Source organism: Mauremys reevesii, linkage group 2 (assembly GCF_016161935.1).
Source record: "Mauremys reevesii isolate NIE-2019 linkage group 2, ASM1616193v1, whole genome shotgun sequence".
NCBI classification, from domain to species: domain Eukaryota; kingdom Metazoa; phylum Chordata; order Testudines; family Geoemydidae; genus Mauremys; species Mauremys reevesii.
This window is the reverse complement of record NC_052624.1, coordinates 243,468,683-243,484,786: the sequence shown is the minus strand read 5'-3', so window position 1 is coordinate 243,484,786 and position 16,104 is coordinate 243,468,683. Positions and strand designations below refer to the sequence as shown.

At 51.0% G+C, this 16,104-nt stretch overlaps 1 protein-coding gene across 3 annotated transcripts in view; it reads right to left on the bottom strand.

Annotated features, from left to right (window-relative positions):
• The window catches only part of LRRC69 (leucine rich repeat containing 69), a 45,598-nt gene extending 37,391 nt beyond the window's left edge, over nt 1-8,207 (bottom strand). For all 3 annotated transcript variants that reach the window (XM_039526140.1, XM_039526141.1, XM_039526142.1), the window contains exon 1: nt 8,010-8,207. In XM_039526140.1, the coding sequence (XP_039382074.1) occupies nt 8,010-8,192 (183 nt within the window). In that variant the 5' untranslated portion in view covers nt 8,193-8,207. The remainder of the gene's footprint in view (nt 1-8,009) is intronic.
• Nucleotides 8,208-16,104: the final 7,897 nt, after the last annotated feature.

The following is a 16,104-nucleotide window of genomic DNA, read 5'->3' as shown; positions in this document are numbered from 1 at the left end:
CGGTGGACCAGCCGTCAGGGCATGAAGCTCGGAAACTCGCCTCGCTGAGGTTATGGCGATGAGGAAAGCTGTTTTCCACGACAGATGGAGCAGGGAACACGTGGCCAAGGGCTCAAAGGGGGCTCCCATGAGCCTGGTCAAAACTAGATTCAGATCCCAGGACGGGGTAGGACGTCGTACTGGCGGGAACAAGCAATCTAGGCCTTTGAGGAAGCGGGAAACCGTCGGATCGGAGAAGATGGACCGGTGACCGACGGGCGGCCGAAAGGCGGATATGGCCGCTAAGTGCACTTTCAACGATGAGACCACGAGACCCTGCTCCTTAAGTGACCAGAGATAGTCCAGGATCGTTGGAATAGGGACGACGAACGGATTCAGGTCTCTCTGATCGCACCAGAGTGCGAAACGCTTCCATTTCGCGAGGTAAGTCGAGCGAGTGGAGGGCTTCCTGCTCTCTAGCAGGACTCGCTGGACTGCCACCGAACAGGCATGCTCCGCGTGGGTCAACCACTCAGGCACCAGGCTGTAAGATGGAGGGACTGCAGGTCCGGGTGGCGGAGCCTGCCGAAGTCCTGCGTTATCAGGTCTGGCCACAATGGGAGGGGAATGGGATCCCGGACGGAGAGCTCGAGCAGCAGAGTGTACCAGTGCTGCCTCGGCCAGGCCGGAGCGATGAGTATGAGGTGGGCCCTGTCCCTCCGAAGCTTGAGAAGCACCCGATGTACGAGCGGGAACGGAGGGAAGGCATATAGTAGGTGACCCGTCCAGGAGCAGAGGAATGCGTCCGACAGGGAGCCCTGGGAGCGACCCTGGTAAGAACAGAACTGGTGGCACTTCCTGTTCTCTCTGGAGGCAAACAGGTCTATTTGGGGAAACCCCCACCTTCGGAAAATTGTGTACACCACATCTGGACGAAGCGACCACTCGTGTGAAGGAACGACCTGCTGAGACGGTCAGCCAGCGTGTTCTGCACCCCTGGAAGACAGGACGCTACCAGGTGAATCGAGTGGGTTATGCAGAAGTCCCATAGGAGCATCGCTTCCATGCAAAGCAGGGAGGATCGGGCCCCACCCTGCTTGTTGACATAAAACATCGCCATCGTGTTGTTCGTCAACACCGCGACACAGCGCCCTTGGAGACGGGAGCGGAAGGCTTGACACGCGAGGCGAATCACCCACAGTTCCCTGACATTGATATGTAAGGGGAGCTCTCGGGGCGACCAGAGACCTTGGGTGTGCAGGTCGGCTAGGTGTGCCCCCCACCCCAGCTCCAAAGCATCCGTGGTCAGGGTGACGGATGGTTGAGGAGGGCGGAATGGGACTCCGGCACACACGACTTCTGGGTCCAGCCACCAGGTGAGCGAAGCGAGGATCGGCTTTGTGGGCGTGACTACCATATCCATGGAGTCGCGGTGGGGCCGGTACACCGACGCAAGCCAAGTTTGAAACGGGCGAAGGTGCAACCTCGCGTACGGAGTGACGAACGTGCACGAAGCCATATGGCCCAGGAGGCGGAGGCAGGAACGCACCATTGTTGAGGGGCTTTAGAGGGCACCTGGGACTGGGGCGCGCGGTTGCCCTGTGGTGGTCTCGCGGGGTTCTGCCTCTGCTCTCATTTATTATCGCGACCTGACGACTGACTATTAAATGGCGTCGCTGCTGCCTGAAGGACCTCCTGGAAAGGATTGTAGGCCCCGAACTAAGGAGACCAGAGACTGATGCCGAGGTTGAGGCAGGCAGGCCCTGGCCAAATTGGAATCCAGGACCGCTCCGATGAACTCCACCCTTTGCGATGGAGTCAACGTTGACGTCTCGGCATTTATCATAAGTCCTAGGCGCTGAAACAGGGCTAGGATCGTGGTCATGTGACTCGCTACCAGTTGGCGGGATGGTCCACGGACCAGCCAATCGTCGAGATACGGGTAGACGTGTATCCGACGACGGCGGAGGGCCGCAGCAACCACTGCCATGCACTTGGTGAAGACCCTCGGCGCTGTGGAGAGGCCGAAGGGTAGCACTGCAAACTGGTAGTGCGTGCTGTTGACAACGAAACGCAGGTAGCGTCGATGGGGAGGGTAAATCGCGATATGGAAATATGCGTCCTTCATGTCGAGGGCGGCAAACCAGTCTCCCGGATCCAGGGAGGGAATGATAGTCCCCATGGTTACCATGCGAAACTTGAGCTTGAGCAGTACCTGTTGAGCTCTCGGAGGTCGAGTATGGGTCGTAGACCTCCCTTCGCCTTGGGGATTAGGAAATATTGGGAATAAAATCCCCTGCCTCGCATATCGCTCGGCACCTCCTCTATGGCACCCAGCAGAGACTCGACCTCTTGTGAGAGGACTTGCTCGTGAGAGGGGTCCCTGAAGAGGGACGGGGTGGGTGGGGATAAACAAACTGAAGACGGTAACCAGACTCTACCGTGTGTAGCACCCAGTTGTCCGTTGTAATCTGGGACCACGCCGGGAGGAAGTGGGAAAGACGGTTGAAAAATAACGGGGAAGGATCCAGTGAAGAGACTGATGGGCCGTCCTCGGGCGTCCCATCAAAATGCCTGCTTCGGCCCTTGAGGGGCTTTAGAGGGCACCTGGGACTGGGTACGCCGGTTGCCCGATGGTCTACGGCGGTTCAGTCTGCCTCTGCGTCCATTATCAGGCCGCGACCTGGACTGATTAAATGGCCGATACGGCTGCTGCCTGAAGGACCTCCGCTGGGTAGCAGGCGTGTGCATGCCCAGGGTGCGGATGGCAATACGGCCATCCTTAAGGGTCTGGATTCTGGAGTCTGTCTTCTCCGAGAATAGGCCCTTGGTATCGAAGGGCAGGTCCTGCGAGGTGTACTGGACTTCTGGCGGCAAGGTGGAAGACTGCAGCCAGGAGATCCTCCTCATGGTCACTCCTGATGCCAAAGTCCTGGCTCCGGAATCTGCAGAGTCCAGTGAGGCCTGGAGGGAGGACCTGGAGGCTTTCTTGCCCTCCTCCAGCAGGGCTGAGAACTCCTGCCTGGAGGATGTTGGAATCAACTCCGTAAACTTAGAGAGGGCCACGAAGTTGTCGTAGGTATAGCGGCCAAGGAGAGCCAACTGATTGGCTATCCGTAGTTGAAGGCCGCCAGCCGAATAGACCTTCCGGCCCAACAGGTCCATCCTGCGCGCGTCCTTGGACTTTGGCGCTGGCGCGGGCTGCCCATTTCTCTCCCGGTCATTCACTGACTGCACAACGAGGGAGTCTGGGGCCGGGTGCGTATACAGGTACTCGTACCCGGTCGGGGGCATGGAGTACTTCCGCTCCACGCCTCGAGCAGTGGGAGGGATGGACGCAGGTGATTGCCAGATTGTAGTGGCATTCTTCTGAATAGTGCGAATGAAGGACAGGGCCACTCGCATCGGGGCCTCAGCTCCAAGCACCGTAGTAACCGGATCCTCATCCTCAGTGACCTCTGCGACCGGGAGGTTGATGGCTTGTGCGACCCGATGGAGGTGGTCCTGGTGGGCACGCAAGTCAATCGGTGGGGGATCCGATGATGAGGACCCCGCCACCGCCTCGTCCGGCGATGAAGACAAGGAATGGCCCTGACCCATGGCTTGTAGCTGTGGTTCGTCCATGGGGTGCAAAGCCTCCGCCTCTACGGGATGTTCCGCCGGTACAGGTGGCGGCGGAACCTCAACCGGAGGTGATGGAGGGGGCCTGCTAACAGTGGCTTCCGGCACCCTGTGGTCGGAGGGCCTGGGTCGCTGGATGGAGGGGGCACCTTGAGCCTCGTGAAAGGCCCAGGGGGTCCAGAAGCCCCATTGTTGTGGACCATGGTCCTGTCCTTGGGGGTCTGCCTGGTGATCTCCTCCGGTGCCGTCGTGCGAGACGACCAACGGTTGGCAGGAAGGCCACGGGGGAGCAGAGGCGCTCAGGGACTGCGCCGCCGATGCCGCTAGTCTGTCCGTGGACGGTGCCGGGGACCGGTGCCGATCGTCGCGGTACCGGGAGCGAGAGCGGGACCATCGACCGCGTGAGTACCGGGAGGTCAACCGCGATCTCGACCGTCGTCGACGGGAGCGGCTCTGTGAACGGTGACGGGATCGGTGCCGAGATCCGGACCTTCTTCGGTGCCGACGGTCCGGAGACCAGGACCGGGATTGCCTCCGGGAGTACGACCGGTACCGCGATGAGGAGCGGTACCGGGACTGCGACCGGCGCCTCGAAGGACAGCGGTACCGGGATGGTGACCGGTGCCGGGACCTGGATCGGCGTGAAGATGACCACCTCCGGGATCAGGATCGGGAGCGGGACCTGGATCGCCGTCTATCCCGTTTGTCAGGGGAAGGAGGCCGTATCATGGCCAGCTTGCCCACTGACTGCACAGCCCGCACCGGCGGTGCCGGGGGCCGGAGGCTCGGTGCCTCTGCAAGCTCTATGAGCTCCCTCGCCATCGAGAACGTCTCGGGCGTGGACGGGAGAGGCAGCTCGACCACGGTTTGCACCGGGGAGCACGGAGGTACCGGACTCAACGGCCCTGTTGGCACCGGAGTCGACGGTACCGCGCACGATCTGTGCGCTGTCGAGGTCGGTACCGAGGGGGCCGACCCTGGCTGCTGGACAAGCGGTCTCAATGCAGCAGTCTTCACAGACTTTGGCTGCGGCTTCCGTTTCCCCGATGGTGAGAGGGAACGGTGCCGGGGCTTCGGTGCCGGTTGCTTCTTAAGCGTCTCAGTACCGGACCGGTCGGGGACCGCTGGAGCGCTCCGTGCCGAGGACGACAGCGGAGCTGATGGTGTCGGCACCGCAGGGGTAAGCGCCGATTCCATTAGGAGCTGTCTCAATCTAAATGTCCCGCTCCTTTTTCGTTCTAGGCTTGAACGATCTGCAAATCGGGCACTTATCTGGTCGATGGGCCTCACCAAGACAACGCAGGCAGGAGTCGTGAGGGTCTCCAATCGGCATGTGCCGCTTGCAAGCCGCACAGGGCTTAAACCCCAGTGTCTTGGGCATACGCCCGCACTGGACGGGAAAAGAGGGGCTAAGCCCCCCTAATTCTCCTTAATCTACCTAATAACTTACTTAACTAACTATTTTAACTACTATATACACTAACTACAAAACTAGAACAGAGGTGAGCTAGGGATGTGGAGGCCAAAGGAGCACTCCACTGTTCCAACGGCCGTCATGGGCGGGAAGAAGGAACTGAGGAGCGGACGGGCCGGCTGGGGTATATATCTAGCGCTATAGCAGCGCCACTCCAGGGGGCGCCCAGCCGGCCCGCCGGTGTTGCTAGGGTAAAAATCTTCCGAAGAGCCGTGCACGCACGGCACACACACCTAACTGGAATGCATAGGAGCAATCACTCGAAGAAGAAGGCTGATTTTCTTTTTTGTTGGTTCGGGTTCTGTTGTTTCCGCATTGGAGTGTTGCTCTTTTAAGACTTCTGAATGCTCCACACCTCGACCCTCTCAGATTTTGGAAGGCACTTCAGATTCTTAAACCTTGGGTCGAGTGCCATAGCTATCTTTAGAAATCTCACATTGGGAACTTCCTTGCATTTTGTGAAATCTGCAGTGAAAGTGTTCTTAACATGAACATGTGTCATCATCCAAGACTGCTATAACATGAAATATATGGCAGAATGTGGATAAAAGAAAGTAGGGGACATACAATTCTTCCCCAAGGAGTTCAGTCAGAAATTTAATTAACACATTTTTTTTAAACAAGCATCATCAGCATGGAAGCATGTCCTCTGGAATGGTTGCCAAAGCATGAAGGGGCATAAGAATGTTTAGCATATCTGGCACATAAATACCTTGCAACGCTGGCTACAAAAGTGCCATGCAAACGCCTGTTCTCACTTTCAGGTGACATTGTAAATAAGAAACAGTCAGCAGTATCTCCCATAAATCTAAACAAACTTGTTTGTCTTAGCAATTGGCTGAACAAGAAGTAGGACAGAGTGGACTTGTAGGCTCTAAAGTTTTATGTTGTTTTGTTTTTAAGTGCAGTTATGTAACAAAAAAGTCTACATTTGTAAGTTACACTTTCACGATAAAGAGATTGCACTACAGTATTTATGAGGTGAATTTAAAAATAGTATTTGTTTATTATTTTTACAGTACAAATATTTGTAATAAAAATAATATAAAGTGAGCAATATACACTTTGTATTTTGTGTTGTAATAAAAATCATTATATTTGAAAATGTAGAAAAACATCCAAAAATATTTAATAAATTTCAGTTGGTATTCTATTAACAGTACAATTGTGATTAATTTTTTAATCCGTTCATTTTTTTGAGTTAATCACTTGAGTTAACTGTGATTAATCGACAGCCCTAAAATAATCTAAAACCCAGAGGCTGACACAAATAAACCCTAGGATACAACAATGAAGAGACTTTTCCAGAATCACACACATTGAATAGCAAAGGCTCTGCCTCAGGACATCTCCAGATTACATTGTGGGATGATCAGCACTTCCCCATGTCCCCTCAGCACAGAGTAAAAATCCTTTTTAAAATAATGGAAAATATATGCCTTTGTTTTCTTGCCACAATTACAGGTTTTGAGTATTTTTAAAGTAAAGTAGTTTGAATTTTACCAGAATATTTTTTTAAAAATTGGTTTAAAGACATTTATATTAATCCCACGCTGAACCATGATAAAGCCAAATTTAAGCCTGTAGTCAAACTTCCACTATCAAGTTTCTGATCCATTAAAAATATAATCTTAGAATGGAAAACTTGGCACACCCTAGCTACATATATGGTAATAAACAGTATGAAACTATTCCCCACCATTTAATAGGGGAATAAAATCCTTATTTAATCTGATCAAACCTCAAGAACCAAATCATCTGTATTACAAATACAGCTTAATTTGTCATCTCAATTAATTCTGGATAGATTAGATAGGTATTACTGGGCAATTCAGTCACTAAATATAGATATTTGCCATTAACCAGGGTGTTCAAAAATCTGAATGACACCAAGGAGGACCTACAATAAAAGATGACCAACTAAAAACTAGGGGTTTGAGACAATGTGTTTTTCTAAGGGTAGGTCTACACTTACCTGCCGGGTCGACAGGCGGCGTTCAACTTCTCGGAGTTCAAACTATCGCGTCTAATCTAGACACGATAGTTCGAACTCCGGATGCGCTCCCGTCGACTCCGGAACTCAACCACCATGAACGGCGGTGGTGGAGTCGACGGGGGAGCCATGGACTTCGTTCCCGCGGAGTCTGGATGGGTGAGTAGCCCGAATTAAGGTACTTCGACTTCAACTACGCTATTCGCGTAGCTGAAGTTGCGTACCTTAATTCGCCCCCCCCCCCCCTTAGTGTAGACCAGGCTTAACTGTATGCACCTTACTGTTATGTTATAGTGTCAAGACTAACCACTTATTTCAGCTAAAGTTACTAAAAAAGTTTATTAAAATATGATGCACATAGCAGTAAGACTGAGCCCAGACTCCTGCACTTTCTAGAAGTTTCACAGGGAGGGGGCTTGATGTCAGCTAGCAGCTACAGTCAAAGGATCTCTGCACCACCTGAGGTCTGAGATAAGTTCTTCTTTCCACATCCGGAGTTGCCACAACTCCCATCCCGGCTTTTGACATTTTTAGTTCTTATCGAGAAAAGGGGCCTGGATTATAAAACGGGACGGGGCCCCACAGCATCAACTAGCATGACCCGCAAACTAGCTTTCTATGAGCAGGGAATCAAACCCAGGTCTCCCACAGGGCAGAAATTCTACCAGTGAGCGCCCCACGCGGGGAGCGGGCAAGGGGCCGCAGCGCCGGGAATGCGCTGGGGAGACAGGGCAGCGCCACGGGCACGGAGGGGCGGGCCAGGAGCCGCGGAGATGCTCAGAGGCCGTGCCCGGGGCGGGTGGCTGGCTCCAGCCCTCGCGAATCGCAGCGGCCAGGCTCTGGGCGGGCGAGCTCTCCGGCGCCTCCGCAGCGGAGACACTGGGCTCGTGGGGCCGCATCCGCCCGGCTACACGCTGGGGCCAGCCGCCTGCGGGGCCTCACCCGGCTCAGGCCGCCCAGCTCGACGGGCAGACAGCGCAGCTCGTTGTCGCGCAGGCTCAGGGCCCGCAGCCCCGGGAGGCTCGCCAGGCCCCGGGGTACGCGCTGCAGCTGCATCCCGCGGAGCGACACCGAGCGGGTCCCGCGACCGCCCCGCCGCGCCCGCAGCAGCAGCCGCTCCGCCATGGCCCTAACGCTTGCCCGTTACCTAGCGCGCCGCCGCGCATGCTCCGGGACAGCGAGCCGCTGCCCTCAGGCGGGCTAGCGCTGCTCGCCGCTTCCCGCTCTCCGGGCTGAAAGCGGGGGGGGGGGACGCGAAAGGGCCACACTGCGCGTGCGCGGTGCGAGCAAGAGCGGGAGGTAGCGGAGGGCGAGGGGCGAAGTCACGGCCGGGAGTAGGAGCCGGGGCTAAGAACAGGGTGGAGGCACCGCCTGGCAGTGGCAGAGGGGGCCAGTGACCCCCAGTGGCATGAGCCCGAGGCTGCGGTGGTTACACAAATTGAATGGGGGGGCACAGTCATGCCCCCGCGCCCCTGGCAGGGCAGCAGCTCTCAGCCCTCGCTTCCCAGCCCTGTGTTCCTGAGGGCAGCGTGCACGACCCTCCCCGCATCCCCCATGCAAGGCAGCTCTCCCCTGGCCAGGGGCGGCTCTAGACACCAGCGCTCCAAGCAGCGCGGCGCGGCGTTCCCGGGGCGGCATTTGCATTTGTTGAGGCCGCATGCATGCAGCAGAGCCCCACGGAGGGCCGGGGGGGAGGCGACCACGCCGCAGCATGGCGGGTCCGTCGTCCCGCGCGGCGGCTCCGCGCCTGCTCCGGCGCCGGCAGCGCAGGTCCCTCGTCCCGGGCTCCGGTGGTGGACCTGCGGGCAGCGCCCGGCAGGAGCTCCGGAGCCGAAGACCGAAGGACCCGCGACGCGGGACGGGAGGCGGCGCTGGCCGCTCCGCGCGCTGCCCTTGCTAGAGCCTGGGCCTGCCCTGGCTGATGAGATATACTGAGTGAGCGGCCACAGGAGACTTGATTCCCTGACATATTTGAACCGCCATTCCTCTCTCCAAAAATTATAATGCTCAGACACGTTTTTAGTGTTAAAAAAAAAAACCTTATCCATGTGGCTGCTTAAAGCATCACAGCAGCTCATAAACTGGGTTTGGCTGCTACTCTGGTTGCCTGAATCTGACACTTTTTCTTGTAAACCAAGTTTCATGCCTTTATTTACTTTTTAAAATGTTATTTTACTAGTCTTAGCACATCTTTATTAACCTTGATTACCAGTGTGCAGATGGTTGTCATTATGCTATTTACATTTTAATAACAACCATTGCAAATAATAGGTGCTAGTAGCTTTAGCAATCACATCTCAGTGTTTCTAGTATAACACTTCCTATTTGTAGTAATATTAGTTTTTAATTCTAAATTTTTGTTCCTTTCTCTTGTGTATAAATTTATTCTTTAGAATTACCTGACTTCAAGACTAATTGATTTCCTGGACTGGTCAAAACTTCTTCAGTTTCCTTTGATATACCAATAGGGATTACCTTTGTCAATCGTTATTTTGCCTCTCTATCCAGGCCCTTGGTGTTTTTTCACATCACCACATGTGGGTACCATTTGGTTCCCAAATATCAACTAAAGGCCAGATTTTTAAAGGTTGAAAGCACGTAGCTGCTTTTGAAAATCCCACTAGTGGCCTAAAATGTAAGGTGATCTTGCTCGCTCGCTCTCTCTGCCCTGCACTACTCAGGACTTATTTCATGATCAGGAGAATGAAGACCTGTCATGGTAGATGCTGCTGTGCACAGAGAGGATAGTGGCCTAGCTATACAGCAATCCTCTTGATAAGCAATTTATAGAAAATGGTGGCACTCTTCTCCCATTATAATTTAAAAAAAAAATAATTGGAGATATACCTATCTCCTAGAACTGGAAGGAACCTTAAAAGATCATCAAGTCCAGGCCCCTGCCTTCACTAAGCAGGACTAACTACTGATTTTTGTCCCAAATCCCTATGTGGCCCCCCTCAAGAATTGAACTCACAACCCAGGATTTAGCAGGCCAATGCTCAAAACATTGAGCTACTTCTTCCCCCAATTCACCCACTGATCCACATTTTTGGTTCTTTAACTGTAAAGATCCCTCTTTGAACTCAGCCTCTACCTACTCACTAACCACATGTGATATAAAACTTGTATTTTACTAACTTACAAACACAACATTGTCTCTTACATCTTTCTTGTATTATCACTGAGTCCATGACTCTGACATCCACAAAGCTGCAAGGACACAGTCTGATAAGCTGCAACACAAATATTTTCAGTTTACTTAAAACATTGTAATGTTGTGTCTCAGCACACATGCAAAATGCAAGGCTGGTCACCTGGCCCAAAAACATCCAGGAATAGAATGTGACATTTACTAGACATGCTATGTATTTGTTTCTGAAGCTGTACAGGATGTTTTCATTATAAGCAAGTGACCTGGCAGGTCGCTCCCTATTTCATCACAGTGGTAGCTGAATCAATCAGAGCTCAAGGGGAAAAATGTTATAAATATATCTGCTTAAGACAGCCATATTACATCAGTGGCTGATCAATGCAAGAACATGGCCTGTCTCTCCTGTGAGGGCTGGTTTTACTGACAACACACAGAAGTGTTTTGAAAAGGAGAACACTGACATTCTTATAAAGATCTAACAAAGCCAGGCACATACACTACATATTATAGACACATTCAGGGCCGCCTGGAGGGGGGGGGGCAAGTGGGGCAATTTACCCCAGGCCCCGGGCCCAGCAGGGGCCCCCACGAGAGTTTTTCGGGGCCTCTGGAGTGTTGTCCTTCACTCGCTCCGGGGGCCCCGGAAAACTCTCATGGGGCCCGGCCCCCGGAGCTTCTTCGCTCCCGGTCTTCGCTGGGGCGCGGTCCTTCCTCTCCGGGATAGAAGGATCCCCCTGCCGCCGAATTACCGACGAAGCGGGACCTGCCGCTGGAGTGCAGCCGGGTCTTTGGCGGTAATTCAGTGGCGGGGGGGGGGTCCTTCCGTTCCGGGAAGTGGGGGCTGCACTTCGGCGGAGGGTCCTGTTTCAGCGGTAATTCGGCGGAGGGGGGTCCCTGCCGTGGGTCTTTGGGGCACTTTGGTGGCGGGTCCCAGAACGGAAGGACCCCCCGCCGACGACTTACCGCCGAAGCGGGGCCCCCCGCGGCCGAAGACCCCGGGCCCCCGGAATCCTCTGGGCGGCCCTGGACACATTACAGAGACTCAGGGCTAAATTCACAAAGGTACTTTAGGCAACTAAGTCTAGGTTTAGCTGCCTAAGTCCCTGATTTAGTCTCCACTGTGATTTCCAAATCTCCCACCAAACACTTTAGACACCTAAACTCAGCACCTATGCTTTCAGGGTAAAAGCTCCCTAGGCATCTTAAGTTTCTGCCTCTGAGCATGTGCACTTCTGACTTACTTTAACCATCTGAATGCCTGTTTCCCACCTAAGCCCCAGAGTTAACTCACAAACCAGGGAAAATATGAAGGCAAATACCTATCTTGAAAGTGGGGCCTGATCTGGTAGGCATACTCAGAGGCCACCGACTGGATTGGGTTCCATTCATAATCTGGCCAGAGGAAGATATAGTGTTACTATCCATCTTATAAATACCACTTTACAACGCTGTATTAGAGCAGATGCCTGGCATGTGGGAAACCCACACTCAATTCCCTCAAGCAGAGGGAAAGAAGGGATTTGAACAGGGGTCTCCCACATCCCAGGTGAATGTTTCAATACTGGGCTAAAAGTTATGAAGTGGGCATCTCATCCAGCTGTTTTGTTTGAAGTCAGGCATCTGCCTAGCTCATTTTCACAAGAAACAGCTTACATACCTATGCCACTTGATTCCAGGAGGGATTCCCATTCATGGATCACTAGTCAGAGCTAGGCACCTACCTGCAGTGAGTATTTAGGCACTGAACTCTGAGAAGGGACATAACTTAGAAGACACCACTCTAGTTAGCATCTCCCATTGATTAGTTGAGGCAATTCCCCGCTGAGCATGCAGGCTTTTGTGGATCAGATTCTAAATTACTTTTCTCTCTATTCATTGTACAGGGAGCCTAGACAGCTAATCCAGGCTTTGTGGACCACAGTGATGTTCCTATGACTTTCTAGGCAGCTAAAAGGCATTGTGATGCTCAGTATCACAATGCCCAAGTCCCTTTATGAATCTATACTTTAGGGCTTTTCCTCACAGCTTAGAAAGGTGATTTTTTTCTTTTTTTAAAACTGCGGGGTAACAAAGGTGCAAGAGCTATTCTGAGGTAAAAAAATAGAGGTTAAACTCTTGCGTTTCAGCACTCAGGAAAAGATCTGAGACAATGTTTCTGAAATAAAATCAGAGGGCAATGAGCATATGTGCGCACGCGCCAAAGTACAGATTTAGTGTTGAAAACAAGGCTGTCGATTAATCGCAGTTAACTCACATGATTAACACAAAAAAATGAATCGCAATTAACCACAGTTTTAATTGCACTGTTAAACAACAGAATACCAACTGAAATGTATTAAATATTTGGGATGTTTTTCTACATTTTCAAATATTAGATTTCAATTTACAACACAGAATACAAAGTGTATAATGCTCACTTTATATTTTTTATTACAAATATTTGCACTGTAAAAATAGTATTTTTCAATTCACCTCATACAAGTACTGGAGTGCAATCTCTATCATGAAAGTGCAATTTATAAATGTAGATTTTGTTACATAACTGTACTCAAAAAACAAAACAATGTAAAACTTTAGACCCAACAAATCCACTCAGTCCTACTTCTTGTTCAGACAATCCCTAAAAGAAGTTTGTTTACATTTACCGGAAATAATGCTGCCTGTTTATTTAATGTCACCTGAAAATAACAGGTGTTCCCATGGCACTGTTGTAGCCAGCGTTGCAAGGTATTTATGTGCCAGGTCTGCTAAACATCCGTATGCCCCTTCATGCTTTGGCCACCGTTCCATAGGACATGCTTCCATGCCGATGACACTCATCAAAAAAATGCATTAAACTTGTGACTGGACTCCTTGGGGGAGAATTGTATGTCTCCTGCTCTGTTTTCAGTGCATTCTGCCATATACTTTGTGTTATGGCAGTTTTGGATGACGACCCAGCACATGTTGTTCGATTTAAGAACACTTTCACTACAGACTGTACAAAATGCAAAGAAGGTACCAATGTGAGATTTCTAAAAATAGCTATGGCACTCGACCCAAGATTTAAGAGCTTAAGTGCCTTCCAAAATCTGAGAAAGACGAGCCTGTTTTCAGAAGTCTTAGAAGAGCACCAGTCCGATGTGGAAATACAGAACCTGAACCACCAAAAAAGAAAATCAATCAACCTTCTGTTGGTGTCATCTGACTCAGATGATGAAAATGAACATGTGTCAGTCTGCACTGCTTTGGATTGTTATCGAACATAACCCATCATCCGCATGGAAATGTGTCCTCTAGAATGGAGGACGAAGCATGAAGGGATATATGAATCTTTACCGCATCTGGCACGTAAATATCTTGTGACGCCAACTACAACAGTGCCACGTGACGCCTGGTCTCACTTTCAGGTGACATTGTAAACAAGAAGCAGGCAGCATTATCTCCTGAAAAGGTAATCAAACTTGATTGTCTGAGCGACTGACTGAACAAGAAGCAGGACTGAGTGGACTTTTAGGCTCTAAAGTTTTATATTATTTTCACTTGTGTGCATTAAATGTTTATTACAGAAACTGTATGGCCTAATATACAATGGAAAGAGACTAAAAGAAATAACACTTTCATTCAGGGCTTTACATACAATAGGCCTGAGGTTTAACTCTGTAGAAAGTTTTTCCAAAATTACAAAAATACCATTGTGTGTCCAAATTTGAGAGATATTTCACAACGGTAGAAAATTGTGGTGAGATGGCTCCCCATCTGTCACAATTTGTTACCCCTGGACCAGAGGATTGGGAAAGATGAGAGAGAGTAAATTGTGACCGATAAATCCCCATCTATCACCACTTACCATCCCTGGACCAGGAGATGGGGAAAGATGAGGGCGGCAGGCAAGCGGCTTTCGGCAGCACGCCTGTGGGAGGTCCATCAATCCTGCGGCTTTGGCGGCGGGGACGCCGACGGCACAGCACCGGCAGACCTCCTGCAGGCACCCCGCTGAATCCACGTGACCAGCGGACCTCCCGCAGGCACGCCGCCAAAAGCCACCTGCCTGCCGTGCTTGGGGCGGCAAAAAACTTAGAGCCACCCCTGATGATAAGCTTGCATTTGTGGAAGTAGGGCTGCAACAGCACCTGGGGAAGCAGAGACAAGATATTTGCTCCCAGCAGGTGGTTTGTAGAACAGAACCATGCAGGCCCACCATCTCCCTTCTGAACTGAGTCCCAGGAGAGGAGCGGGCACATTACCCCCTCTGCAATACTCTCCCACAGGTTGAGGGAGAATGGGGCATGAACCCACTGCCTGATCCCCAAACCCTCGCTGCTGCAGAGTCTGGGGGTGAAAGGGGCTGTTGCTCCCTGCTGCAGCCACAGCCTGTGGAAAATGGGGCATGACCTTGACATACCAACTACCACTCACCCACACCCCCTGCCTCCACCTCATGCTAGCAAGACTCTGTACCATCTCAGCTCTGCACTTCAAATCTACCCCCATCCTGCCATTAGCTGCTGAGCCTTTGGCCAACCCCGCCTCTCCCATACTCCCATTGGCAAAAGCAAAGCAGAGGGCAACTACATCAGCTAAAAGCTTGGGCATCAACAGTCACACATGTGCATCTGTCTGTCTCAGGGTATGTCTACAATGGGGAAAAAAAACAGCAGCAAGTTTAAGAGTCCAGGTAAACTGAATCAGGCTCATGCTACAAGGCTAAAAATTATAGCACAGATATTCCCCCACTCAGACCCACGTTTCCCCTCCCACCCATTGTGACTGTTATACAGACTACAAACTCTTCAGGCAGATCCTGGTTGTGCAGTGTCTAGGACAGTGGCTCAAACTTTTTTTACTGGTGACTCCTTTCACATAGCAAGCCTCTGAGTGCGACCCGCCTTATAAATTAAAAACTTTTTAATATATTTAACCCATTATAAATGTTGGGGGCCAAGCGGGGCTTGGGGTGGAGGTTGACAGCTCGCAACCCTCATTGTAATAACCTCACGACTCCCTGAGGGGTTCCAACCCCCAGTTTGAGAACCCCCGTCTAGAACAATTGGGCCCTAATCTTGGCAGAGTGCTCTCAAACATAACGCAAGGCCTACACCCCGGTTCAGAACTTTACAAACCCAAAGTTCATATCTGATCTGCCCTCTTAAAGTATATGATGTAAAGAGAGAATATGGCTGTAATAACCAGAGCATTTTGCATACCAGTAGTCAAGTCACCCTATTTGCATCAAGTAACAAAGATGAACACCAATAGGAAACACAGGTCATTAGTAACATGCCAACAATGTAGCAAAAGGAGGTTTGGAGCCAGACAACATTGAAATGCCTTGTTTGATGAGCTGACTGTGAATTTCATTAAAGTTCTGTTCACTCTGTTTTTCAGTGATAATACCTGTAATAAAGAGATTAATGTTTAGTATCTCATTGACCATCTCTCCCCACTGCAGTTTTATAATCCTGTAGCCAGTTTTCAACACGTGAATGTTCCTACTCAAGTCAGCCTGAACTAATTCTGGGAAAGTCTGCTACGATGTTTCATTGAAATGTTCCACTAAAGTTCACATGTATGGCAACCCCTTTAGCCACTAATTCTGTAACTTTATCAAAAGCAAAAAAGCGTTTGCCTGGAAAAAACAAGAATAATCTAAAAGCACCAATTTATGCAAAAAACAGCTGAATGTTTACAGCTTGGCTAAACATGCCAAAAAGGGGACATGATTAGAGCCCTGCAAATCCACGGATATCTGCAGACCATTTTGGGGAATCACGGATCGGATGTGGATGTAAATTGCATACCCGCGCAGGGTTCTAGACATAACTTTCTAGAGTATTTGAAGGATGAGACACCAATCAAAAAGTGGTGGAATATTTTGTGGCACAAGGGACATACTATAATTATGGG